Source organism: Hipposideros armiger, unplaced genomic scaffold (genome assembly GCF_001890085.2).
Source record: "Hipposideros armiger isolate ML-2016 unplaced genomic scaffold, ASM189008v1 scaffold_523, whole genome shotgun sequence".
Lineage (NCBI taxonomy): Eukaryota > Metazoa > Chordata > Mammalia > Chiroptera > Hipposideridae > Hipposideros > Hipposideros armiger.
Window position 1 is genome coordinate 897,021 of NW_017731873.1, and position 27,755 is coordinate 924,775.

The 27,755-nt window shown below is 38.4% G+C and overlaps 1 protein-coding gene across 1 annotated transcript in view; it reads left to right on the plus strand.

The window, feature by feature from the left end:
- Nucleotides 1–27,755, plus strand: part of DCBLD1 (discoidin, CUB and LCCL domain containing 1) — a 68,218-nt gene that overhangs the window by 25,751 nt on the left and 14,712 nt on the right. The window contains exons 2-6 of the mRNA XM_019668273.1: nt 1,208–1,420; nt 16,038–16,172; nt 17,565–17,616; nt 21,173–21,245; nt 27,098–27,231. Coding sequence (XP_019523818.1) covers nt 1,208–1,420; nt 16,038–16,172; nt 17,565–17,616; nt 21,173–21,245; nt 27,098–27,231 — 607 coding nt within the window. The remainder of the gene's footprint in view (nt 1–1,207; nt 1,421–16,037; nt 16,173–17,564; nt 17,617–21,172; nt 21,246–27,097; nt 27,232–27,755) is intronic.

The following is a 27,755-nucleotide window of genomic DNA, read 5'->3' on the forward strand; positions in this document are numbered from 1 at the left end:
ACTAGGCCTCCATTATCATTTGGGCTGCAAGAAGGAAGTGGAATAAAGAAAGCCCCCAGGTGAATCCTCTAGCTAGCGGTGAGGCAGGGGAAGGAAGAAGGCTGCCTTGGTCTTCAGGTTCTCAGTATGCCCCAGTCGGGGCTTCCTTGGAGAGGCGTTGTTTGACTTCCTTAGAGAGCTCTTTCTCCAACTGATTACTGCTGGAGAAATTCTTACTATGTTTACGTGATGCCACATCAACCACTAGCATTTTGCAATTTGAATGCAATGTATGCTCATTTGCCTTGCAGCCCACCCACTTATGCATGGCCTTTAAGTGGTGAACTTGGTCACTTTAATCCACTAGAGCAACTTGTTGATCAATTGATGAACTTCCCTATTCAGAGAAGCCTTCAGAAAATTTCTTGGTTTAGTGAAGTAGTGATAATTCACTGAAATAGATTCTCTCGTCTTCCTCAGCACTTTGTTTAATTTCCCGAAATGGCACATAGCACCTAGTGTTGTAGCTATTTGAACATGTGACTGTCTCCTGTTTTACTCTGAGTTCTGTGTAGTAGCCACTGCTGTTTCTGGTGTCTCCAATAGCACTGTGTCTGATGTGTGACAAGCACTCAATACAGGAGATCCTTGGCATTCTCTAATGATACACCCAGAGTCTGTCAGGAAACCATCAAATCTGTGACTGTCATTAACTGAGACATGAATGTCCAATGATTGTTATCTCCCAGCTAAATGACAGGCTCTTAAAATCCTCTCAGCCTAAGTTTCAGATTCTACCAGTGGTATAAATTTTATGTATATTATCTTGTTTAATTAGCACAGTAACCCTCTGAAGTAAGCAATATTATTTTCTCCATTGCAAATTTCTACGTGACGTTGGCTTGCTAATAGACAAAGCTACAAATGGCAAAGCTGTAAATGCCAAGGGCCTACTGTGCAAGTTTCGGTGGGTAGATAGATGATTAGAAAAAATAATATGATTAAATGACGTGTTTGCTAAGGGCTTCCCATTCTAAAATATCAAACACTCGATCAACAGTGTTCAGAAGATTAAACCTGGAAACGAGATGAAATAACCTGAAACAATAGATACTGTTTAATAATTTAATCTTATTATTTTATATATTTTTTAGCTTTTCCCTCTCTCCAAAGAAGGTTCTTAGCAATAGGAGTTAATTTCACTTCTTTCATCTTTTTTCTTTAACAGGTGATGGCTGTGGGCACATAGTGACCTATCAGGACAGCGGCACCATGACATCTAAGAATTATCCAGGGACTTATCCCAACCACACTGTTTGTGAAAAGACAATCACAGTACCGAAGGGGAAGAGATTGATTCTGAGGTTAGGAGATTTGGATATTGAGTCCCAGACCTGTGCTTCTGACTATCTTCTCTTCACCAGCAATTCTGATCAGTATGGTAAGAAAAGAGATCTAGGTTTCTGTGAGCATGAAAACATTTGTGATTATGGGGGGAGGGCTGCAAGTTGTGTGTTTCTGAGTATTATAGCCTGGGAACATTACAAGAGAAACTTGCTTTTTGTAAACTCTTGGGGTAGCTCACATGGTACATTTGCTTCATAAGCTGCAACAAAGACATCTAAGGAGATGTTCGTGTTAGCCTGGTGTGTGAGTCTCAGGAGCTTTGTTTGAGTTTGTATCTTGCTGGGAAGAGAATTGCAGATGTATGGCACTTGGTTAAAACATCTGCAGTTCGTTCATTCCTGTGACAAATATTTATTGAACACTGATCACGTGTTCAGGAACTCAGTGAAGAACTGCTGGGACATAGTAGTGACAAAACAAAAGTTCCTTCTTCATGGAGCTTACTTTGGCAGTGAGGGGAGGACGGAAAATAAGTGCTTCTATAATGTGAGAAAGAAAAATGAGAATAAGACAAATAAAGCATCCTAAGGTGACGTGGAGCTTGCGTTTGAGTGTGTGCTACTTCAAATGGAATAGTCAGGAAGGCTTCTCCAGTAAGGGAACATTTGAGCAGAGACCCAGATTAAGTGAAGGAATGGACCATGCACATATGTCTGGGGTTAGAGTTTTTTGGGTAAAGGAACGGCAAGTGCAAAGGATAGCTTCCAAAATAACCTTTTGAAATTAAGTTTTATGTGCTTTGGTGTGTATTGTTATCACATTGGCATCTGAAGTCACCATAACAGTGACCCTACAACCCTAAAGGCAAGGAAACAACTTGAGTTTAGAAAGTTTGAAAACAAAGACAAAATACGTATATTACAGGTTCTTTTGAGATTAGATATTTTTTGAAATTCTCTCTGCATACAACTCCAAAAATGATATACGTTTTAGGGAAATTTTTGTGCGCCTGCCAGTTCTATAGGCAGTTTGTGAAACACACAGCTTTCCAGGCTGTCTTACATTTAGCCCAGAGCAGTTTCCCCACTCCCTGCTCACTCCCCCGCCCACTGCCCCATGGAGGCCCAGACCAGCCCTGAGACACTATTCAGAGGTCTAAACTTATCTAGGCCCCATGGGGGGAGGGGGGGGGGAATCTAAGATTTTTTAGCCCTGGGAATAGTATGTCTATTTTGATGATGGTTTAATTACTCTGAAAGAGTGAAGATGGTTGATATCATATAATTGTTTACAAGTTTTCAACTCCAGTTTGGCTCAAATGGGAAAAATGAGAATTCCAGGCACGTGTAAGGCCCCTGGGAACACTTAGTGTTCAGTCACCTCTAGTAATCAGATATGTATTAACTTCTGGAGGCACTCTTCAGGGAATCCCTCATTAGCCAGGAAATTGCGTTCCCATTCAGAGAAGACTGAGTGTGTCAGAGCTCCAGTATAAAGTGTGTGGCAAAGGGTTCCCGATCCAGAACCCATGTTTGCACTCCACTGTGTCTCTGGGGGAATGTCTGCTTTCCTAGAAGATGAGCACTTAATCCTACCTGCTGACAGAGCAGCAGAGGGATAGTTTGCTCCCCTATGAAATCGAAGGCTGAGGTGAGAACTGGAAAGGGGAGTAAATTCCCACAAAGCATGACTGGAGAATGCTTTCCCCACTGGGTATTCACTCCATCCTCTTTGGTACATATTCACAAATACACAGAAAGGAGGCAAGACATGGGATTAACTACATGTTAGGAGCTGGGTTATGAGGTGGTCATGGTCAGTCTCAGGGGACTGTCCTCCACATTTCTGGATTCTTGAATTTTCAAGACTTAGACTCTTCACTAAGGAAATGAGTAATGAATTACAAATTCACTTGTAGAAGTAAAGCCAAGTAAATCAAATTTTCCCCTTAAATTTTTTCTGTATATAGTTATGTTTGTCTTTTAGAAACAGAATATATGCTCACTGTAAAGATAAACATATTTAGTGTCTATTGTATGCCAGGCACATGCTTGGCCCTTACATAGATTTTTCTGGGAAATTTACATCCACCCTGCAAGGTAAATATTACTACCGGTAATACTTTGTACAAAATTGCGGCACAGTGAGATTTAAGTAATTTTCCCCAAGATCACACAGCTAGTTAGGGCTGAAAGGAAGATTTGTATCTGTCTCTGTGGCTCTAAGACAACTCTTTCCAGATATCTGCTCCTCTCGCATGGTCCCACCACCCAAAGAAAACCACAGCAAATTATTACCCTCCCCAGGTGACCAGCGCATATAACATCATACAGCAATTTTGTATAAAATTCAGGTGTAGTTAATATTTTTGGTTGGGGTTTTTTTTTAAGATAAAATATCTAATGATGCTCAGATTTTCTTTTGTGACCACTTTAAAGATTTTCTGATCAGTCGTGATAAGGCAAATCTAGCAGAGAAGGATAGGAAAACTTAGCAATAAAAGGAATACATGGAAAGGACATTAGAATATTTCAATCCTATAAGCGTATTTAAAAAGAATCAAATGGCTTAGGGACACATGTAGCAAGTGTAAACATGCATATGCCATATATGTTACATGTATGTGTTTGTACCTTTTGTAGTTCTGAAGAGTATTCTGGGAGTAGCCACTTTTTCATATATAAATAGTGCTTACAGTATTTAACCCACTGACTTGAATGTAGCACATACTCAAGGAATAAATTATTTTAAAAGTGAATCGACAAGTTCAATGACAAGGAACCAGTTAAGTAAAACAAGTTATATTATAGGTACTTGGGATATTAAACAGCTATTTGTTTATAAGACTGTTAACCTAGAAAGCTGCTTATGCTATAGTGTTAGGAACATATGAATATACAGTAATGTTATAATGATAGTAAAAAACCTTTGAATAAAATAAGACAGAGCATAACGAGCAAAATGCTGAAGTAGGACTTTAGAAGGTTCAGCTATGGGTATTGTTATGTCTTCTCTTTGATAAACATATGTTTCTTAATAAAAAAAAAATAGGTTTCCTTTGACCAAAACCACTAACTAGACATATATTTTAACATAGTTAAAACAGTTCTCTGGTTGGTTTGAACTTCCCTGAGGAGTGCAGGCATCAAAGAAGGAGGAGGAGGGGGCAGAAGTGCTTTGTCCTTCTGCGCTGGAGCTCAGGGAGCGGGCATTCCTTTGGGGCTGTTGCCAAGCTCCCTGGGAGGTTGGGAGGCCCCTCTGTAGCCAGTGTGGCTACAGGAGCTGGCATGGCTGCAGAGGGAGGGCCCTACTGTCAGCACAGGGTCCCAGGAACCCACAACACTGTTGCCTTGGCAGGCAGCGGACGGGAATGCCCGCCGAAGGACAGCGGGAGAGAACGTATGTTCTAGAATTCCTCCTAAAATTTTGGTATCGATGACTCTAACAATTACATGTGGCTGAGACAGCTGCATAGTTTTAGTTTACCCAGCTCGATTTTTAAAATTAAATAATTAGTTGCTCAAATCCATTGCCAAGAGATTTTAAGGCTCACCATTTATCAGACTTTTGAATATGGAGTTCATGTTTTGAAAAAGAATAATGTTTTCTGGCATTAGCGTTTGGAAGCTCTGCCAAGAGTGGACATACTTGGGATGTGATTGCATTAACCATTGTGAATACGCTGAAGTTGTACAGTTTTCATCATTATGCAGTTCATTTTTTTTTTTTAAAGATTTTTTTTTTTATTGGTGAATTGGGGGGATGAGAACAGTGCTGGGGAATTGGGGGAAGGGGGACAGACAAGTTGCTGTCGTTTTGTTCTTCAGTCTAGTTGTGGAGGATGTTGCTTCACTGGCCCAAGTTGGCACCATCATTTCGCTCTTCCCGGGTGAGGCAGATCAGTCGCCGGCTTCTGGACTGCTGCTCACTGCGGCTGCTGGCTGCTCACGCTGGCTACTGGCTACATACGGTAGCCCATGGTAACCCACTGCAGCAGGGGCTGCAGCCCACGCCGTCGCCGGCGACTCACAGCAGCCCAGCTCCAGGTTGAGCTGTTGTTCAGCATCTTAGCTGTGGAGGGCAGTGTCACTGGCCCTCATATGTGGGATCCGAACCGGGGCCCTCTGGCATCCCAAGCGAGTTCTTAACCATCGCGCCACTCAGCCGGCCCTATGCAGTTCATTTTTAATGGTTCACCCCCATGCCAATTTTGTTTGGTCAGTACATTTGGGGTGCTTTTATAATCCACATAGTGGTAGCAAAATGCACTGTAAGCAATGTGCCCACACCAGCCTTCACAGTAATCAAGCAAAATATGCAGTTGATTGCATTGATGTGAAAGGGCCTGGTACCTACAAGATGGGGTTATTAGTCTTCTGTTTGTTGTGTATTATAATAATGGCTGATAGTTCAGATTCAAGCATCAATTAGAAGAATGTACTTATATATCTATGGCTGAGTTAAGACACTGAGTTTCCCTTTCAAAATACCCTTGAAACAGCCAGGAAGCAGCAAAGTTGATAAAGTATATCAACCTTACTTTAGGAAATATATTTTTTTAAGAACAAAATCAATTTTTAAAGATATTTTTAAAAACAAATTTCACTTTTATACTTATAAAACAAAAGTTTTGGATGTAAAAAATATATACTGACTCTCAAGCTCATGTGTGCTAATATCCTGGCCCCAAAAATCTTTAAGAAGGATCATACTTTGTCTAGTAAAGATTGTTTTCACTATAACTGAGGTATTTCTGGGGTTTTGGTTGAGACCAAAATAACTGAAGTAAGTGAGACTCCCTTCAAAAGAAACACGAATGTCCCTTTTCTTGTGTACAATCCAATCCAGCACCACAAAACATTTAGTTGTCATGATTTCTCAGTCTCTGTTAATCTGGGACATTTGGTCCGTCTTCCTTTGTCTCTTACACAGTTTGAAAAAGCACTGACCTGTTATTTCGTAGAGTGTCGGTTGATTTGGATTGGTTTGATGTTCCCTTGTGCTTAAATTCAGATTATATATTTTTGGCAAACATAACATTGTTACTTTTTAAAGTGATCTTGAAAAGGCTTGTTTACAACAATTTCCAACATTAGAAATGGTGAGGTCATATATCCCCCCTAGGAATAAGAACTAAATCTACAGAATGTTTCCTTGCTTCCCTTTACACTGCCCTTGTGAGGTGGACTCCTTTTTTTTATTCAAAACTACATTCAGAGGGCTGGCCAAGTAGTTCAGTTAGTTAAGAGCTTGCTCAAGAGTGTGAGCTCTGAGCAACAGCGGTTCAATTCCCGGCTCGAGCTGAGCTGCCGTTGAACTGCCAACAGGTGGCAGGATGGCTCAGCTAAAAAAAAAAACCCTACATATTTAGGTTATTTCTCGTGTCTTCCCCAAACAGTTCTCTGTTGTTTGAAGCGGTCGATATGATATGAGACTTTGAAAAGACTCAAATACAGGGTGATGCCTTCTTTACAGAGGACAATTTTAGAAAAGAAGCTCATCTTATATTTGGACACATAAGATCACATAGAAACTTGACTAAGGTGGCTAAAGCTATATTAGGGTTGAACAAAATTTGTTTTTCACCTGGAATTTGAAGATTCAAACAAGGAGTCTATTTAAATAACATCTCTTTAAATTTAAAATTGTTGTACAATAGTTCAGATTACTGCTTTGGTATGGATTCTCTGTCTCATCCCTTTTGTATTCATGATGTAAAATAAAAAGGTAGTTATATGAAACATTAAAGTATGTTGAGCTTGGGGGAAAAGTAGATACTGGTTCATGCATTGTGTCATACCAATATACCTATATTTAAACTACTAAATAGCTAACATTGTTTTGACACTGACGAGAGAAGGCTGTGAATTTATCCTGAAGATCATTATTCTTAATTTTAAAACTCTTTAAAGACCCCGTCACCTTTACTCCCTCTCTGATTAGGTTCCATTTCCAGTCTTGCTGACCACACAGGACTTAGAGATTTGAATTCACTCAGGGGTTCGTTTCTGCCACCACTGCTCCTTGAGACCCCAGAGGAACTGTCCTTTCTGTTTTTCTGCTATTTCAAGAAGATTGACTGGATCCCAGTTTTCCCCTGAAAGCTGATCTTCCCACAGTGGGTGCAGTTTAGGGTTGTTCCTGGACGCCCTGAAGACCTGCTGAGGAGTCTTGGTGGGAACCCCGTCCTGGTTCCTCGGGATCTTGGAGGACTTGTTCTGAGGCAGTCTCCTAGACTTACCCACCTAAATCGCTGTGGACCAATAAAACCAGGCTGGCCTTCGAAATGGATTGAGATTAGCATTTTTGTTTCTGTCTGGGTTTTTTACTTGTGCTTAAGAGTGTAGACTCTGGAATTAGACTACCTGGCACCAAATGCCTGCCTTAGTGCTTATTTTTTAATTGCTTGATCTTGAGCAAATTACTTAAACCTTTCTGTATCTCCATTTTCTCACCTTTAAAATGGGCAAAATAATAGTATATACCACATATGGGTGATTGAGGTGCACACACACACACACACACACACACACACACACACAGATATGTACATATACTGGGGATGCCAAAAAAATGTATACAAGTGGACACTGGTCAATGTTGAGTAGTTCACCGTAATCAGAAGTGTCTGGACGCTGATGGTAACCACTTTGAGCACCTCTTGTAATTGCAGAAGTCAAACGTGACTTGTATGCATCTTTTGTTATCAGTATCTATTGAGTATTACAATTTTAATAGTTTTTTCCTTCCTTAAAATGTGCGTACAATTTTTTGGCACTCTCTGCATATACATATGCGTGTGTATCTTAAAAGAATGATGGCTGTGTGACACATAATGAGCACACAGTATATGTTCACCATCATTGTCACTCCTCTTCCTTCTCCTCTCCCCCTCCCCTTCTTCCTCCCTCCTCAGTTGTTTTGTCATACAGTTTATTCTTTGTCTCATGCGTAAGAGCAGAGAACACATAGGTCCCCTCTCCATACTCTAAGCACACTCTTTGCCCCAAGCAGAGGCTGAGCTGAAGCAGCACCCCCGCCCCACCCCTCCTGGTGCATTCCTGGTGACCTAAGTTTGCCCAGTCATTCCAAGAGTGTGGTAGGGGTTCCATAAGCCAGAACTAGCTGCAAGTGTGGATTTTCTCCATCCAGCCTCGTGAGATGAGCGGAGAACACATATCCTCTAAGCCCATACACAGTATGTTCAGTTTGGCTTTTTTATTTATTTTCACTGTCAGTCCATGTCTTTGCATCTATTTCTTATTAAAAGAGCTACCTGATTTTCCCTTCTTCTTTTGCCAGTTTCCATTCCCTCCAGGCCATCCAAGGTTCTCTTGTTAAATATTGTAATAATTTCTTCCTTTCCTTATTGTAAACATTACTAACTGTGCCCCAATGTCTACAGAAACTTGTTAGCCTGGAATTCAGGACTCTTCCCCACTCACATTTCCATCTCATCTCTGAGTTTCCTCATCTCTGTGCCTTTTCCTAAACACGTCACAGTTTCATGCCCTGGTACACTTTTGATATTATACTTCCATATGTCCCCCTCTATATTTCTGCCCCAGCTTTTCTGCCCCTTCTAACGCCTGCACACTCGAGAGAGGGCAAACCAAATCTAATGCCACCTACCCTAGAACCTTCTCTGTTGTCCAGCAACTCCAGTTCCTGCCTCTTTGGGGCTGATCCTGTTTTTCTAAGCCTTCAATAAAACACAAATATCAGATTGAGATAATTATTTTAGCTTCTCTGTCAGATAAGGGGTTCCCTGAGTAAGGAATTGCATTTTATTCACCTTTTTGGTATCTCCTATTGCTTAGCATAGTCTTGTACTTACAGATTCTCAATCAGTGTTTAATGAATCAGGCTGCATGTAGCTCGATTTCAGCAGACGTCATACATTTAAAAATCTGGATTTTTTTACAAAAGACATTAGAGCATTTTAGTCACCCTGTAGAAGATTCCTCTATCTATGAACATCCTGTCTGCATTTAAAGAAAGACTTGATTGACATAAAATTTTAGGACTCTACTTAATTATATAGAAAGGACTATAAAATAGCGTAGAAGGTGCCTGCAGTTGAGCGTACTGTGTGCTGTACTCTGGGCCTGGTACTCGGACTCACTCCTTTAACCTTCACAACAGGCCTGTGAGAGAGGGCCTATTGTAACATCCACACATAAGGAAACTGCCGCTCAAAGAGGCAAGTAACTTGCTTGTGATCACTTCATTCGATCTGGGATTCACTCAGGGCATTTGCCTCCAGAGACCCCATTCTTAAGCGCTGTGATTCTTGATTTAGTGTGACAAAAACCATCTGATCTGTGGCTTGTGCTTAAGACCCGAACTGTCATGTTTGTCATTTGCGGGAAGAAATGGAAACTTCTGGAGACCTCGCCATGGGGGTATCCTGGGAATAAAATGGGTTTCTGAGAAATCACTCATATACAGAGTATCAGTATAAATTTAAGGTTTAAAAATACTTCTTAAATCAAAATGCTTAAAGAGGCATCATGGTCAGTGGATTTACTATAATTGTCAGTTAAGTTAGTTGTGTTCTACTAAATGATTTGCACTGTAGGAAAGCCAGGAATTTCCAGAATTGTTCTCTTACCCTTCCTGTACTTCCACCTCCACCCCCAATATTTTTGTAACCATTGTCAGTGACTTGGAAGTACAACAATGTGAAGTCAACTGTTAATATTTATATTACACTAGGAACAAGAGACATGGCAAAAGTAGGAAATAATACTAAGTGTTTTGACTCATAATTGCAACAAGATTTCTGTGATAATATTTTAGAATGATACATGTCTGGCCTACTGTAATAAGATCTAATCATTATTCCTTGTCTGTTGATTTTTTTTTTAATTCCAAATAGAGAAAAACACAAGATTGGCAGCTTCTATTATATAAATGGTGTATGTCTCCTAGTCATATTATGGAGAATGAAAAATTCTTATGACTTTTAAAGATAAAACAAATGCCTCCGAAGAAATTTCCAGCTTGTAGAAAGTTGTTTTGGGCCTCAAACAACTGAGAAGTACATTTTCCTCTGTGATTGGGGCTACATTGGTGGAAATGCTTGAGAAGGACTGCTTTGTTTTGTTTTGTTTTGCCTTTTATGCAAGGTAGAATTCAGAAGAATCTCAAACATATAGATAAGTCTTATTATCAGCCAGAAAGCTCCATACTAGATATTTCATTAACAGAACCAGAAGCCTCATGGAGAAAAGGCTATCAGGCTCCTCCTCCTCCTTTCCCCCAAGTACTTTCCTGGAGACATCACACTGTGATTTAGTTTCAGTAATTACCCTCTTTTGTTGGGAGAGAAGTAATGGCCTACGTGGGTTGTGAGCTCTGGTGTTGAGGCACTTCTTGACCTGGGTCCCACAGCCCCAGGGAAAGCCACACCTTTGTCTAGGAATCTGCCTGGTTCATTTATCATCTGTCACTGATTTTTGTCTGGGAACCAGAGACCAAATCTCTCCTGGGATACCACTTACATTCTTACGTGACTATGGTTTTAATGGCACAGTGCAGGAATATCCCTTTTTTATGCTAATTGCCCGCCTTTTCAAAGAAAATGGCCCTGAAAATTCTGTAATTTTGTACAATGACACCACTGCAATTAGCAAGCAAGGACAAACCTTGCCATTTGACTGCATTGAAAAAACAAATGGAAAATGGACCCAAGTCTAATGGCTTGGCGTTTGAAGCTTTAGCATTTCTGGAGATGGTGTTATCAGCACGCCTCTGAAAACAGACCTGGGCCACGCTGGGTACCACTTTCCTGGCAGCTGATAGCGTGCCATGTGGCTGGCTCTGCCAGACACACTCCCAGGGAGTGTCACTTAAGCTCATTGGCATGTTCTTATCTGTCATGAGAAATTAAATGTGGGTTTCAGAAGGTGCCCATAAGGTTAACGAAGGTTTTTAGGAATATTTTTTGTTGTCTGACTTGATTTATGACAAACCTCTCAGGAGTTAGGTTTTCATTTGGTCTCTGTTTGTTCCCCACTGAGGGAGTAGTTATAGAGAAGGAGGGGTCTATTTTTTTTTTAACAGTATGCCTCCATTTTTGACACAAAATCTCTTTCACAGATGAAACAATAACTTCGTTCCATCAGTTTCAATCCCCAAAGCACAGACCCACCTGAAGTGACTTGGAACTGTTATTAACCAAACTATTACTGCCTTGTAATGTCCAGAGACTTGGGCAGACAGTCCATGGAGAACGGAGCAGTACTAGAAACTGCTGCCCAGATTGTCAGATTGCCAGAAAATCAAGAGGGTTCCGGGCTTGGCTCTGGGCAGACAGCTCATTGTTCCTTGTAGGACAGTTTTCTTTTATTCACACATAGAAAGATAAAGGGTTTCCCCTCTCGGCTGCTTGTGAACAGGGGCCCCAAACAGGGGATGTGTTGAGAGGAACTGGCCTACTGTGCTCAAAGAAGGCAGCTCCTGTGGTTCCTGGCCCTTTATTCCTTTTGTCCACGAAATCAGTCCCTGTCTGCTAGGTCTTGGTCTCATGTCTGGTGCTAAATGCCACAGTGCTATCCCATTTGGTATTATTGACAGGTCTTTCCCACAATCTAGGGCTAGCAATTACATTCCACAAAGGGGAAAAGCATTAATTTATCCTGATTTTTATGCCTACTTGATGAAGTGCCTTTCTGCTGTGCCCCAGTCTGATGGGAATTTGGGATTGCAAAGTAAGATGGAGCCTGCAGACAAGGATAGAGGTGGGAGGTGGGAGTTAGATGACAAGTCCAAGTTGTGCATAACACACAGCACTGGCAGTTGTGAAGTAAAGCTGTGAGTCCTACTTTTATGTCTGCTAAATTTCCTAAGACCTACTCACAAAGGGTTGGGGTTCAGTCTAACTGTATATCGAGGCAGGTTTACCATCCAGAAACACAGCTCAGGATGGAGAATATAAACAACCATGGTCAAAGTTAGAAGTCACCAAGCTCTCTTTTGGGTTTCCAATGAAATTGTCTTTGTGACTATTTAAGCACAGGTGTAGACCCCTTTAAAAAGTCGAGTTGGAGAATACAACCATGAAATACATCCTTTGGGCAGGCGTGGGTGTAGCAAGGCTTTCATAAGAAAATATATCATCCTTGAGGGATCTGACTGAAAACTGAGAACATTGCTTAGGACAGACTTGTAAGCTCTGCCAGTGGTTTCCCATTAATTATTTTTCCCACTCACTGCCAGTCAGATTTTTCTATTTTCATCTCTTTTCCCTTTTATCTCTAGGAATGCAGCTCTTCTAGACTGTGAAAAGGAATCTTTCTCTGTCAGACCTTCAGACAGCCAATAATTTAGATGTTTTGCCAGAGGTGATGTAGCAGACAATGCTCGAAGTCGCCACCCTAAACTAAAACTGCCTCCTACAGTTGTGATGGTTATGCTATGATGAACCTATCAAAACATTTTTTAATGATGGCATTTATAAAAAGAGGGTATATCCTATCCACTCTAGGGTTTAGTTACATTTTTGCAGCATATCAGTAAGAATGCTTGGTGCCTGTGGGGTGAGGGTGATTAAAGGAGTATGTGTGTTTATATTTTCTTTCTTTGAACTTCTTCCAGAAATATTTGCGTGCCTATCATGACTTTGGGAGGATAGAACTAAATTAGGATTTTACTATATTCATGTGTGTTTTTGTCTATGAAATCCTATGTATTGCACAACAACTTAATGTGATGACATACACTCTTATCTATTTGTGTCAAGTATATACCATTTTGCAACCTTTTCTTTCAACTGTTCTATAAAAATCTTTTTAAAACTCCTGATTATTCAGCCATGATACAGGACATCCTGCCATTTGCAACAGCATAGATGAACCTTGAGCATATTATGCTACGTGAGATCAGTCAGACAAAGAAAGACAAGTATGTATGATATCGCTTATATGTGGAATCTTTAAAAATCAAGCTAATAGAAACAGAGTATAAAATAGTGGTCATCAGAGAATGAGGAGTGGGAGGATAGGACAGATGTCGCTTAAGGGTACAAACTTGCAAAGAGTAGTAAATAAGCCCTAGCCTAGAGACGTAATGCACAGTATAGTGAATACAGATAGACAACAATACTATATTATAAGCATCAAACTTGCTAAGAGAACTTAATTATTCCAACCACTAAAAGAAATGACAATTATATAACATAGTAGAGGTGCTAATTATTCTTACAATGGTGATCATATTGAAATATATAAATGTATAATTAACATGTTGTACACCTTAAATTTACAGGGCTGTGTGTCAAATAGATTTCAGCTAAAAAAAAAACGTTCCAAACAAGTTCTTACCTGATAATCAATTTAGATTTGTTTACCTTACTGCTTATGTTAGAACTCAGTGGAATGCTACAGAAATTTGAAAGATTAGTAGCATCACCATTTGAAGAAGAATATATATGTTATTTCCTCTTGAAAAAGATGAATGTGGTTACAAAAATACTCTGATTTATTAATAGCAACAAGTTACTAGTTATTTCATTTTTTATTCTTAGGTTTGCAAAGCAAGTATCTTCACTTATCTCTGCAAAGAACAAAGAAATTTCAAACATTAAAAGGAACAGAAGTCAAGCACAGTAATCCGACTCACTTTAATTTCGCAAAAATACTTATTCTATGTTACTATACAAAAAATGGATTTAATATAAATTACCTATCTGCTATGCTTGTGAGCACTATTAAAGTTCATAAAAATCCACATATCCATTACACAAATGATTTCTTTTTTTGCTTTTCCACATCTCTCTTCCTGACTTCTTCATATGTTAAAATGACAGGATGAAATATTTTATATAAATTTATAATCAGTTTTGATGTTTAAAAATTGGAAGAGTATTTAACTTCATTTCTATTCAAAGAATATTTGGAAAGCCACCACATGCCAGGTAATGTACAAGCTGCTGATGACAAAGTGATGGGTAGAAAAGTTTCTAAGTCCATGAGACATAGTCTAAAAGGAAAGCAGACATTATTTGTTTGTTTGTTTTAATGTATTCTTTTATTTCTTTCACAAATACTTATATAGCTCTCATGCTAGGTACTCTTCTAAGTAATTTGCGAGTATTAGCTCAGATCTGTAATTATATATGATGGGTGTTTCTGAAGAGGGAAGTGATCTTTTTTTTATTTGGATTTCATTATAATTTAACAATAGGAAACAACAGAGATTTGAGGCATGAAGGTAAACACACAGCATTTCTCTCTTACTCTATCACATCTCAGAATGTGAGACCTGGACAGGACAAAAGAGAGATCCGATCCCTGATATCAGGAGGGGAATGAGTAGTTGGGCTCATGGTCTCCTGAATCTTTTAACAGTTTGGTCCTTATGTTGGTTTTGGCTAGTGTCAACAATTTTATTCACGTTGAGTTAGAGTGTTCTTTTTCTTCTCTTCCTTCCTTCCTTAAACTGATGTTGTCATTGTTGTTGCTGTTGACTCTTTCCATACTATTTTATTTTGAGAGAAGTTGATGGAGAATAACTCCCTTCAAGATCTGCTTACTAATCTCTATTTTCAGAGAAATTATTGTATCTTCCATACATGACTTTCAAGATGACAATTTACAAACTAAACTTTAACTTGAATAGTGTTAGGAAGGTTTTCTTCTTAGCTCTAAATCTAATTTTGTCCTTTGAAAGTTTATTGAGCTTCCTATTGTTTTATAAGCAACTTATTCTAGGAACAATATGTTACACTCTTAACTGCATAATTTATACTATGATACTTCAAAAGCCTTTAGAAATTATTCTGCTTTTTTATAAACTTGATTTTACAAATCAAAATAAATTATATGGGTTAACCAGAAGCTACTGTAAGAGAGAGAGATAAATTAATAAACTGCATGAGAATAAGATTTTTACCATGCATTAGACAGTCTTTTCATTTTGGAACCTTTCTGAAAAAAGGGAATTTGTAAGTTTCTTTGAGCAAATTTAAGAGTATCGTTTTTGTGATAACATGTTCTTTACTACCCGTCTTAGTCTGTTTAGGCTGCTAAAACAATACCACGGACTGGATAACTTAAAAACAACAGACACTTATTCCACACTGTCTGGAGAGTGGGAAGTTCAAGAACATATAGTGGCTGGTGAGGGCCCACTTCCAGGTTCATAGCCTTCTCTCTGTGTCTTCACCTGAATGGAGGAGCAAGCAAGCTGTTGGGGCCTCTTTTATAGGGACATTAATCCCATTCATGAGGGCTCCACCCTCATGACCTAAGCACCTCCCAAAGGCTCTGCCTCCTAATACTGTCACATCAGGGCATTAGGATTTCAACATATGAATTTTGAGGGGACACAAACATTTAGACAATACTTTAAGCAAATTTAGGAGGCCCCCAGGTTATCACTTTTGTGATAACCTTTTTTTTAATACTTAATGTATTTGACCTTTGTTACTGTTCTTTTTACAAAAACCGAAACCTTAGGTTGTTCACAATTAACTAGTTCCAGCTTCTTACTTATCCAGAGTTAGCCACTTTCACCCATTTGGCTTGTCAATATAATCAGGTTCACTATCAGTCTCAGTATTAACCAAAATTTCAGTTGGGTTAAGATTATAATCTTACATATGTGTCTCTGGTAAATTTGACCTTTAAGAGGGAAAAAAATTCATATACCAATTCTTCGTGCTGGTCTAAATTTTGAAATCTGCCAAAAATGTGCTTTGTTTTTAGGACCGTATTGTGGAACTATGAATGTTCCCAAAGAACTCTTGCTGAACACAAGTGAAGTAACGGTTCGCTTTGAAAGTGGATCCCACATTTCTGGACGGGGTTTTTTGCTGACCTATGCCAGCAGCGACCATCCAGGTATGGCAGAAGAACCAACACAAATCTGTAAACCTTTATCTGCTTAAGAATTACTCTTGCTACTTATCACTATCACTATCTCTGGACAGAATTGTGACGTCAAATACTGAATTAAGATGTGAGGGAAGAGAGGAATGCAGTGTCTGGTAGGCAGTTAAGTCTAAACTGAATGCCTTTATAGAACATGTTAGATGGATCAGTTGACTTATGTGGGCGAGGGTTGATCTCATTTTCCTAGAAACCTTGGGTGGATCATCTTCGGAGCTACTGTCCTGACTCTTCTAAGGTCTGGCTTTTCCCAGGATCCCTCCCCCCACTCCTGTCTTAGCTCAGGGGACAAGCCTTTTAACCAGTGGTAGCCCACCCCAACCCCACACATATGCACACACACACACACACACCAGTGCACCAGCGTGGGAGGCATGTGTGTATGTGCAGGATGCAGTCACTGTCAGAGAGTCCCCTGACCATGGAGCTGACAGCAGAGACGGGAAGCATGAACACTAATGAGAGGAAAGCATGGCCTCTGTCCAGGCCTCTTGTATTCCAGAGTAATCACTGTGCAGCCCACTCTGTGTCTGCCCGGTATCACAGAGGTGCCCAGAATTTCTGCTTTCAATCCCCTCTGGCAGAAGTACTGTGGAAAGGGGTTGCACTATTCATTTTCTTCTCAGCCAATCAGATCTCACCAATCCCAGCTGGCCCCAGCATGGCCAGTGTTCACCATATGTTGCTCCCTAAGTACTATTGAAAAAGATTAAGGAAAGAAAGAAGTATTGCAGCAAGTGTGGACTATTTTGGAAACTATACCAGGTTGATGTAAATGCATCCAAATCCAGGGTATCTTAGCATCTCTATTGCTGAATGTTAGTTCTGTTCTGTGCTCCAAAAGCACTCTCTTTTTGTCCTTGGTCTTGATTGATCAAAGTTGACAGGCTGTTTGTGTTTCAGTAAACACCTGGTTCTGTGGTCACTTGGATGCCCCTAAATTGTTAAATGAAAATGTCTCTGATCCTTCTCTATGAACCACACTGGACTTTTGAAGTTGTTTTCCTCCTGCCAAGGCTGGTTATACACATGATCTTTGTAGACCTGTAGTGGATAGTAACTCACCAGTGTTGGTTTTTCTGTCAGAAATAGATTCTTCACTCGTTCATAAAATAATCACTGAAAAACCATCATTGGTGGAAAAAGAAAGAGAAATGAAGGGAACTGATTAAATCCTGAGGCAGTGTTCTCAGTTCTGACTTATTTTTAAACAGGAATTCAGATAACTAGATAATGGATAAATGCTTTTCAAAATGTCTTTTTTATTTAAAAAGAAGTCTTTTGAGCACGAGTGTCCTAATTTCCATTCAGTCTGCTAATTGCAATTATCTTTATTTATGACAGATTTAATAACGTGCTTGGAACGAGCTAACCATTATTTGATGACAGAATACAGGTAAATATAGGTGCCCTACCTGTGCTGCAGTCATATGCTGTTGAACGTTTTGTTTTCTTTGATGTTAAACCAGAGACCTTATTTTTAATTTTTAATTTTTTAAAATATCATCTATGTTGTAACTCATGAGGAATACTTGAAATGCTTTCTTATACAGCAAATGTCAGCAAACTTTGTCTGTCATAGCCAGATAATAAATATTTTAGATTTTTTAGGCCATGCAGTCTCTTTAGCATCTGTTCATACAGTTTTTGTTGCTGCTGTAATGAAAAGCAGCCATAGACCATAGGTCAATAAATGATCATGGCTGTGTTCTGATACAACTTTATTTACAAAAAACAAACAGCAGGCTGGATTTGGCTAATGAGCCAGTTTGCGGACTCTTGAGTCCTACTAGTACCAATGAGCCATAATGGAGTCTAGGGTGCATTTTTACCTGGCCTACAACTGAGAGTGACTTTTGTAATTTTTTCACTTTTGGAGGGGGTTCATTTTTTCTTTCCCACAGAAGAAAACCCTGAGAGTAGGAGATAAAATTTTTCATCTAAGCTTTATTTTAACTGGAATAAATTAACTTCTTTGATATACCTTTCCTCATCTATCAAGTAAAAGTGTGTAGAGCACGATTTCTCAACCTTAGCACTCTTGATGTTTTGGGTTGGGTGATTCTTTGCTGGGTAGAGCTGTTCTGTGTGTTGTTGGGTGTTTAGCAGTACCTCTGGCCTCTACCCTCTCCTTGCCATTTGTAATTACCAAAAATGTCTCCAGACGTTGCCAGATGTCTCCCTGTGGGCAAAATTCACCCCCAGTTGAGAACCACTGGTCTGAAAATCATTGCCAACAATAATACAACAAAAACTCTAACTCCTTAGAGTGCTTTCTTAGCCAAGTAGAGCTCTCTGGACTTAGCATATAAGTAACTCATATGATTATTTCAACATACCTACAAGGCAGGTTCTGTTATGCCCTGAAAACAGAGGCACAAAGCAATTAAGTAACTTGCCCAGGACTACACACTGAGTACGCATACCCAGAGCAAGGTCAAGAGTCCATGGTCCTATCAGGCATTCTAATAAACGAGATTATTTTATATGCAGAATCAACTCTAGTGTTAACTAATACAAGTCTAGTAGAGAAAAAACAAAAATGAAAACGACGAATAATTAAATATCACCCTGTAAAGTTGCCGTTTATCCAAGGTAGATGGATATACGCCAACATTCTCTGAGATCTTTCCAGCCATGTCTATACAGTTCTGGTGGTCAAAGGACCTCTGGGCATCAGTGGTCATTTCCTATCCTCCTGAAGAAAGGGATATACTCAGGCCTGCAGAGTGAGGTCAGGGTTTCAGGTCATCCAAGCTGTAGCCCAGCTGCTTTGTAGCATTTAGGTAAAGATGAGGTATGATGGCTAGTACAGGTCTATAATCCTTTATCTATAATTGTGAAATGCAGGAAGCTTTAAAAGTCAAAAGGTTTCTGTGACTCATTTGGTGGCAATAGCTGACTAATGTGACCTTAAATTCGTTTGACAGCAAGATTGGACTAAATTAAGGAGTCTATTTAGTCTTTATGTATTTGACTTAATATGACTATTCATGTATTTGATACAGAGATATTAATGTTTTTGATTAATATGTGACCTCACTGGGGTCTTATATACATCAACAGAACTGTTTTACTCTTCTAAAATCCAAAAAATTCTGAATTCTGAAATAAATATGGCTGTAAAGTTTAGGATAAGAGATTATAAACCTGTAGTAGGATTTCCCATTATTTTTATTTCTGGATTCCTTGATTATCGCTGCATTTTTGGACTCCAATGGGTCAATGGGAAAGAATTGTGAGACATTTATTTGGGTAGTTTTGAAAATTAGATGTTGTTACTCATCTAATTTGCTAAGTCAGTGGGAGGAAACAGAGGAAATAAAGTAAAAGCAACTTCTATTTTGGAATCTGTTTGGGCTGGTACATTCTTTTAAAACAAACCAAATAAACATTATTGTAATGTGGTATATATAGAAACAAGGACATATGGCATTCATTTGCAAAGTTGTCATTGTTCTTATAATATTTTGTCTTTTTTTTCCCCATGTTTTTCATATACATATAACTGCCCCTCATAGCCTATTGATATGTTGATGCTTCAAGGAACTACCGAAGAGGAAACTGAATTTAAGGGGGATTATATGCACTATTGAGCATCACACAGCTAGCTAGGTATTACCAGTACATGGATCACCGCGCTGTAGGCCCCTCCAACCATATCATATGCTATGAAATATTTCTGGAAAGTTTCTTGAAAAATGACTGTTAAGTAAATGAAATCCTAATTTTAAAAATACATATTTTTTAATCAAATGTATATAAATGGAAAGTATATAAGTTGTTGTTAAGGGCTAGGGTGTAGGGGAGATAGGAATAGGTTTGTACAAAAAAGTGTACAAACTTTTAGCTATAAGATGAACAAGGTCTGAGGATCTAATGTATAACAGAGTTACTATAGCAGATAACACTGGATCATATAATTGAAATTTTCCAAGAGAGTGGAACTTAAATGTTCTCCCATATATATATTTAAAATATATATACATTAAAATATGTGAGGTGATGGCTGTGTTAGTTAAGTAGATGGGTAACATATATCAAGTCATCATGATGTATACTTTAAATATCTTACAATCTTATTTGTCAATTATACCTCAATAAAGCTGAAAAAATATGTACACCTTTTTTTTCTGATTGCAAAAGCAACTCATAACTAATGTAGATCATCACTATCCAATACTAGCCATGTGTGGCTATCAAGCACCTAAATTGTGGCTAGTTCAAATTGAGATGTGCTGTAAGTAGAAAATATACTACAGATACTGAAAACAGTACAAAAGAAAAAGGACTGAAAATATTTCATTGAAATTTTTCCATTCATTACATGTGAAAATTATAAAATTTGAATATATTGGGTTAAATATAATTTTTTTTCTGTTTCTTTTTACTTTTTTAATGAGGCTACTGGAATATTTAAATTTACATGTGTGGCTTCCTTCCGTATGTTCCTGTAGGATAGTGCTAGTAGAGTAGATATTGCAGAGCTAAATAACACCAGAAATGAAAGTTCCTCAAAATCCTACTAGCATCCAGAGACATAATTTCTTATCTTCTTTTTATCCATAAAAAACATACATTGTTATTGTATGTATTTTAAATATATCTTTTTATAAAAACGAGATCATGCTATATATAGTATTTAGAAACTTTCCTTTTTTCTTAAAAATATTTCTTGGACATCTTAGAATCAATTAAGATGCATTAGGGAAGATCGTTGTTTAATAGTTTAAAACAAATCCTCACATAAAGCAATTATTGTGTAAAACTTCCTTTCAGATTAACATTTTAGATTAAAATGTTTTCATAAATCAGGTTTCTGATTTGTTATTAAAGCAACGTATTCTCTCCTGTGTGTTCTAAGGAGGAGAGAATACTTTTAATTATAACTTAATACTTTTAAATTTAAGTATAATTTAATAAAATGTAAATTCTTTATTTTCTTTTTCCAGCAAATTCTGCCCAGCTGGTTGTAAAGACATAGCAGGAGACGTTTCTGGGAATGTGGTGGATGGATATAGAGATGTAAGTGATTGAGGGTCATTTTATGGCAGGGAGGAAATTAAAAAGAGTAAGTGATTGTTGCTCTGCCTAAATTCATTACAAAGTAAAGTCAAATGAGAGATTAAACTCAGTAGATAGATGCAAAATTCTCTTTCCTGAGTATAAATGAAATAAAATAATAAATATAAAAACCGTTATTCATATACTCGTATTCATACCTATTTTTAGCATTTCCCATTAAGCATACTGTAAATGAAAAAAAAAACAAAACCCTCCAACACCTAAGTATAATTCCATCCATTTTTAAGAGGCCATTTTTTTTGTTATAACTTATTATATTTCTTTATTTTAATGTTCCGTTTGGTTTATGTAATATTAGCTAAGGACATGAATGTTCATTTCACAAAATAGTGACATTGTGTCTGGAACCAGTGAAGCCATCTGCCCTGCTCTTATAAATTATTCCCCTCCTTCCTAGCACCCCAATTTCTTATGCATAATGACACTTCCTGGGTTATACACACTTTTCCCAGAGAAAAATAAATTCAAAAGAAGTCATTTTTCTAAAATATATGGCCTGTTTCTAGATTTACAATTCTTCATTTCTTACTGTTTACAGGTTTCTATCTTGGAAATCTGATATCTGATTTTAAAAAACTTACATTGTCATTTAAAATAGTTAGGTTTGCAGTTTATGGGAATTGGCATGAGTTATTAGAAATATCAAAATCTGTAGAGTGATGGGACTTTTCTAAGAGTTATTGATGTGTCTTCATGCATGAGAAAAACATACATATTCTAGAAGATTGATAATTCATCTCCAGCAGGGGGAAAAAAAGTTGGCTTTAATTTTTGCTTCTAGCACATTCTGATTCTAGAAGCAGCAGATTTTGTTATTTTGTTTTTTATTGCCTTTTTCATGTATTGTTTTTATTTATAAGGTTGACACAGGATATTCATTTGGCCTATAAATTGTTTGAATCTTAAAATGATTTATGCTACCTCAGTTTGAAGATATACTTGGCACAGCCTATTCCTAAATGACTTCAGGAAATTAACTAAGAGAAATAAAAAATTGAAGTGTAGTTTTTCCCCCTAGCAAGAGGAAGCTTTTATTTATTATTTCCTGTACTATGCAAGAAACTTCAGAATTATGTTCAATAAGAGAAATAGCATCGTTTTTTTTTAACTTTAGTTGTTTACCTTGCCTCCTTTTGACAGAGCTTTTTTTTTTTTTTCAGTGTAATAGTAAATGGTTTCCTGTGCAGTAGACACAATCTGAAAATACTACAAACAGGTTTCCTATTTGACTCACTAACTGGTTTTACACCATTTGCTTTTATACTGATTCTATCTGGTGGGAAAATTTGCATTTTGAAAACTTATCTCTTTAAAGAAGAGTGCCTATTTTGGAGGTGTTGATTTTGTGGGTATAGTAGATATCTAATGCTACATAACAATATCACCACAAATTTACAAGCAATACATGTGTTATCTCTCATATTCTGTGGATCAGGAGTTTGGGTATGGCTTAGCTGAGTTGTCTTCTTCAAGGTCTTGCAAGGATGCATCCAAGGTGTCAGCCAGGGATGCAGTCTCATCTGAGGCTTGACTGGGGAAGGATTTGCTTCTAAGCTCACATGGTGTTGGCAGCACTTATTTACCTATGGATTGTCAGATGGAGGACCTCAGTTTTCTTCCTGGGTTTTGGCTGGAGTCTGTCCTCATCTCCTTGCCATGTGTGCCTTCCCAATGTCACTGCTTGCTCCTCAAAGCCAGCTAGAGAGAGTTTCCTAAAAAAGGAGTACCCTAGCAAGACAGGTTACAATCTTATGTAATGTTATTATGAGAGTGGTATCCCATCACCTTTGCCATATTCTATTAGAAGAAAGCCACAGCCCTCATCCATACCCAAAGACATTGCACAATGGGGGAATACCAGGCACCAGAGATCATGGGGGTTATCTTAGAGTCTGCCTTCCATGGTGCCTTCATCTTAGGAAATGCTTTTCAGTTGTAGCAAGTCTTTTCTGGAAGCACCTTTGCAAAACCACATCATATCCTGTAGGTCAGGATGACAGAGTTTGTCAAACAAGTTACCAGAGAAGCTATTGACGAAACAGGTGCTCTGTCTCAGGGAAGAAATATGTTGTCTTAGAAACCAATTATAAAAAAGGAATTTGTTCATTCTGTGTTGTTTCAAAAGGTAGAACTAGGATCAGTGGATGAACGTTATAGTGAAGCCCATTTCAGTTGCATATAAGGAAACATTTAACAGTGCAAAATGGGATAGGGGATCTCCAAAAACAGTGAGCCCCTAGTCACTGGACATGCTGAGTGTAGATATTATGCTCATTTGTCAGAGTTGGCCTGTATATGTGTATGACAGTCTGTCAGGAACTGTCTTCAGAGACCTTTAAAGGTCTTTCTGAATTCTTAAGATTCTATGATTCTATCTCCTTGATGGATGAGTTGAGGCATCTGTATTTGTTGTGTTTGCCATCACAGTTAAGTGGTATGGGTTTCTCTTTAAGATCTGCCTCACCTGGAAACGAGAAGTAAAATGCCCGAGAACAGTTTTTCTCCCAGTCCTGCTGACTGTACCATCTGCTTTGAAATGGAAGATATCACTTAAGTCATTTCAGTAAATTCTCCATGGCTTAAAAATATTCAAGAAGTATAGTAAAGTAAAGAAAGACAGTACATACAGTATACTCCCAGTTCAGGAGGAAAAGGGGAGAAGCTAGGCCTACCTTTATACACCCACAAAAAGCCAGAGGGAAATATGTGTTAATGATGAGTAATGGCAATGAGTGATTTTTTTTTCCTATTTTCTAACATTTCTATGATGAATGCAATTACTTTTGTAAAGAAAATGTTATCAATATGGTAATTATGAAGACTGTAGCAACATAGGAATAATTTGTATAATAGAATGTGGAATATATTTTTCTAATTTAACATTTTACCATCATTCTACCACATTAAACATGTACTTTATTCATGTTTTATTAAATGCAATAAAAAACATTTAGTTTTACATTTAATTTTATTTTAATACTTTGTCAATACTTTTTAGTACAAGTTGATTTTCCCTAAAGGAGGATTTAAGAAAGTATTCCAGTTCTGAGATGACTTGATAATTTCTTTGAAGTTGTTTCAGTCTTACCTCATACTGATCTATTTGGCTATCTTTTATGGCTTAGTGAACTTCAGAAATGTTTAATGCCATCGACCTGCAATTTTGTGAGCCATGCAGGCGTTCTTCTCTGATGTTCCTCGCATACCCTTCCTTTCCTGAAAATTACACTTAAAGTATTTAAATTACAGTTAAATTATTTCATTTGAGTTTAAGGCAATTTGCTAATTAACATAAGCAAGTGGCTTTCTTATATTTACATTTCAGTGAGACTTAGACCTCAAAAATAGCTAGAAAATCAAAGAATAAATTACACCACTGTTCAAAGGGGAACTTTTAAAAATCATGTTTAATGAGTGTGATTTTTAAAATTGATACCCAAAAGCCCCAATTTAAGCAAACATCAATTTTATTTAAGTTGGTTAGGTGAGAAAGTGATTTTTTTTTTTAAGAAAATAACCCTGGAAAGTGCTGATAACATAATAATATGATAGCCAGATCTAGTGCTTATTCTCTTGGAGGTGTATCTTATGGCCTACGTTTAGTGTTATGGGAAAACATGAGCTGCAATTAAATACATTTTGTTAAAAGTGTATATATACCATTGGGTTTCCTCAATATTGGGTACTGTGGGAAATGAAAATATTTGTTGGCCAATGATGCTAGTAGGTCCTGTTGCTCATTGAATCTGCCCTCTTGTAACCAAGGAGGCCCTGGGACATGCCAAGTCCAGTGAGAGCTCTCTCTTTAGGGCAGGGCTCCTGGAATGAAGACCATGGCATCCCCAAATTCCAAGGAAGATAGATGACCCCAGGGACAGTTGGAATTAGCTGCCCAGCAGACCACTGGACCAATTTGCTTTATATTCTGGGGCTTATAGAGATAAGCTGGCCTACTTGAACCCTATGATAGGTACATAGGGTGCCCTGTAGAATCACATGGTGACAGACCATTAGAAAAGATAGTAGACACCCTCCAGTCAGGCCTTTCCATTATACAGATAAATTAGGAAGCCAGACCTAGAGCAACGAAATGACTTAAGTACACCTAGTAGAGTTGGAGGCAGAGCCAGGATGATGAATTTAAATTCAGGAACTTTCCACTACAACTGGCTCCTCCATTTTTTACCCCAAGAGTCTAAAATAATGATAAGAAATATTTTTAAGAACAGAAATTTTAGGAAAAATTAAAAGGCAAGCTGCCCATTTAGTTTAAAGAGCACTATCTTTTTTCTCTTCTTCTAATTCTTCTTTTTATTCTTTTTCAAAATCAAGAAGGATAGTATCTGCATCTGTGCTTTAGCATTGTTATATACTCTGTCTTGAAATTGTTCCCATTTTTTGGTTATGACAGCAGTTATTGCAAAAGTGACTCATTTAGCCATATCTCATCAAGTTTGGGAAATGTGAGTTCTCTAAATTGAAGATCACAAAACTTCTCAATTTTATTGCAACCATGTTAATTATAAAAGATGGTTGGTCTCCATTGGTCCTAATATTATAATCTAAATCTAAGGGAATTTTTCTACCGAAATAAGGTAAATAGCATTTCATTAACACAAAGAGAAACTCTCAAGTCCAGTTACTGGGACACAATTTCCTGAGCTGCTTTTCTCTTTTCGGCATTAGCCATTGTGGAGAAGCGGAACCTTGCTAAAGTTTATTTAGAATATGATGCTTCTCAGCATCTCAGTCCTGGGCTGACAGCCTAACCCCCCTCCCACACAGGTCTATGCTCATGGGGACCTAGGACCTGGGCACCATGGAAAAGCTCCAGTCCTTTCTCCACCCCCACTTTCTGGTGGGGCATTTTCAATCACAGGGCCAGTCAGGTGGTCCTGTGTGGGTTGGAGCAGCAGGCAGCAGCCTTGGAGGGCTGAGCTGCCAGCTGTTTGACCCTCTCAGAGGAGATTCCGGAAATGAGATGGAGGCTGTGGGCCCTGGGTTGCTCATTATTGCTCTAAGACCTTCATGAAGATTTCTGTTCCATTTAGTGTTCTGACATTACTATTTTGTGTTTGATGACTCTTTTAAACCTCTAAATTAAATGTAAAATGAAACTGAAAGTTCACCCTCTCAAATGACCCTCAGTATGTATATCTGGTAAACCACATGTAAGAAACTGATTAGTTAACTATTTCTGCTGAACAAGCCACCCCAAAACTTAGTGGCTTAAAATAACAACCCTTTTATTTGCTGATGAGTTTGTGGGTCAGCAGTTGGGCCTGGTTGGTTCTCCCGCTCCCCTTACCTAAACCGTTCCCGCAGCTGCAGTCATGTGGAGGGTCACCTGGGGCCAGAGGGTCACCTCGGGCCGGAGGGTCTAAAGCAGCCTCACTGCCATGTGTGGGAGTTGGCTGGATCACATTATCTGCAGAAGCACAAAACAAGCTCAGTTCAGAGTCAATGGGGAGGTGACACACCAAGGACAGGGCCACTGGAAGGCATTGTTCATTGGAGGGCTACTACTCCTGTAAGTTACCTACTTACCTACCTAATGGATAGATTCCCACCTTAGTCAGCATAAATATAGTGATTCTGATGTCATTTTGAGATAGTTATACAATAGTTTGTTTTCCTTGCCCTTCTACTTTTTACTTAAATGAATTATAGTTTAGCAATCACAAGGGTCAAATAGGGATCCTGACCACAAGTTAATACAAAATGCAAAGCTCCCACTATATTTTCAATGTACTCTTGAGTAAGCTGTGAGTGACGATGTTGCTATGTTTCAGACCTCTTTATTGTGCAAAGCCGCCATCCATGCAGGAATAATTGCAGATGAATTGGGTGGTCAGATCAGCGTGCTTCAGCGCAAAGGGATAAGTCGATATGAAGGAGGCCTGGCCAATGGTGTACTCTCAAGGGAGTAAGTATTTTGCCTTTTGTTCAGAGCGGAAGATAACCCTGCAATTAATCAGCTCACAATTCTGAAAGAACAGCAGACATGTGATACCAAGGGTTTGTCAACTGGGAAAAAATGTGCGTGAGTGCTTAGAGCAGCATTTATGGTACCTATGTGGAAGATACATGCAGCAATAAAAAAGCTTATTGGTTATGCTGACAAGTAAATTAGAATGGCATACATCTGAAGTCCCAGGGTGGGTAGTATTTCTACTCAGGTGCTTTAGTGAGAGAGAACAAAGGGTTATTCCTTTTTAGTTTTTTCGGTTTCAGTAATTTACTGGTTAATCTCCAATATTACTGAAGATACTGAAGGGTGATTAGGGGACTGAAATAAACCCAGACAGAACCATGGAGCTCCCCCGAAGACCCCTAGAGACAATCTCTTAATGATGAATAACTGTTAGGAAGTGAAAAAAAGATGGCTTTTGCTAATGTTAATTTCTCTGTTTGGTGTCACCTTCTGCTCTTTTAGCTTCATAAGAAAAA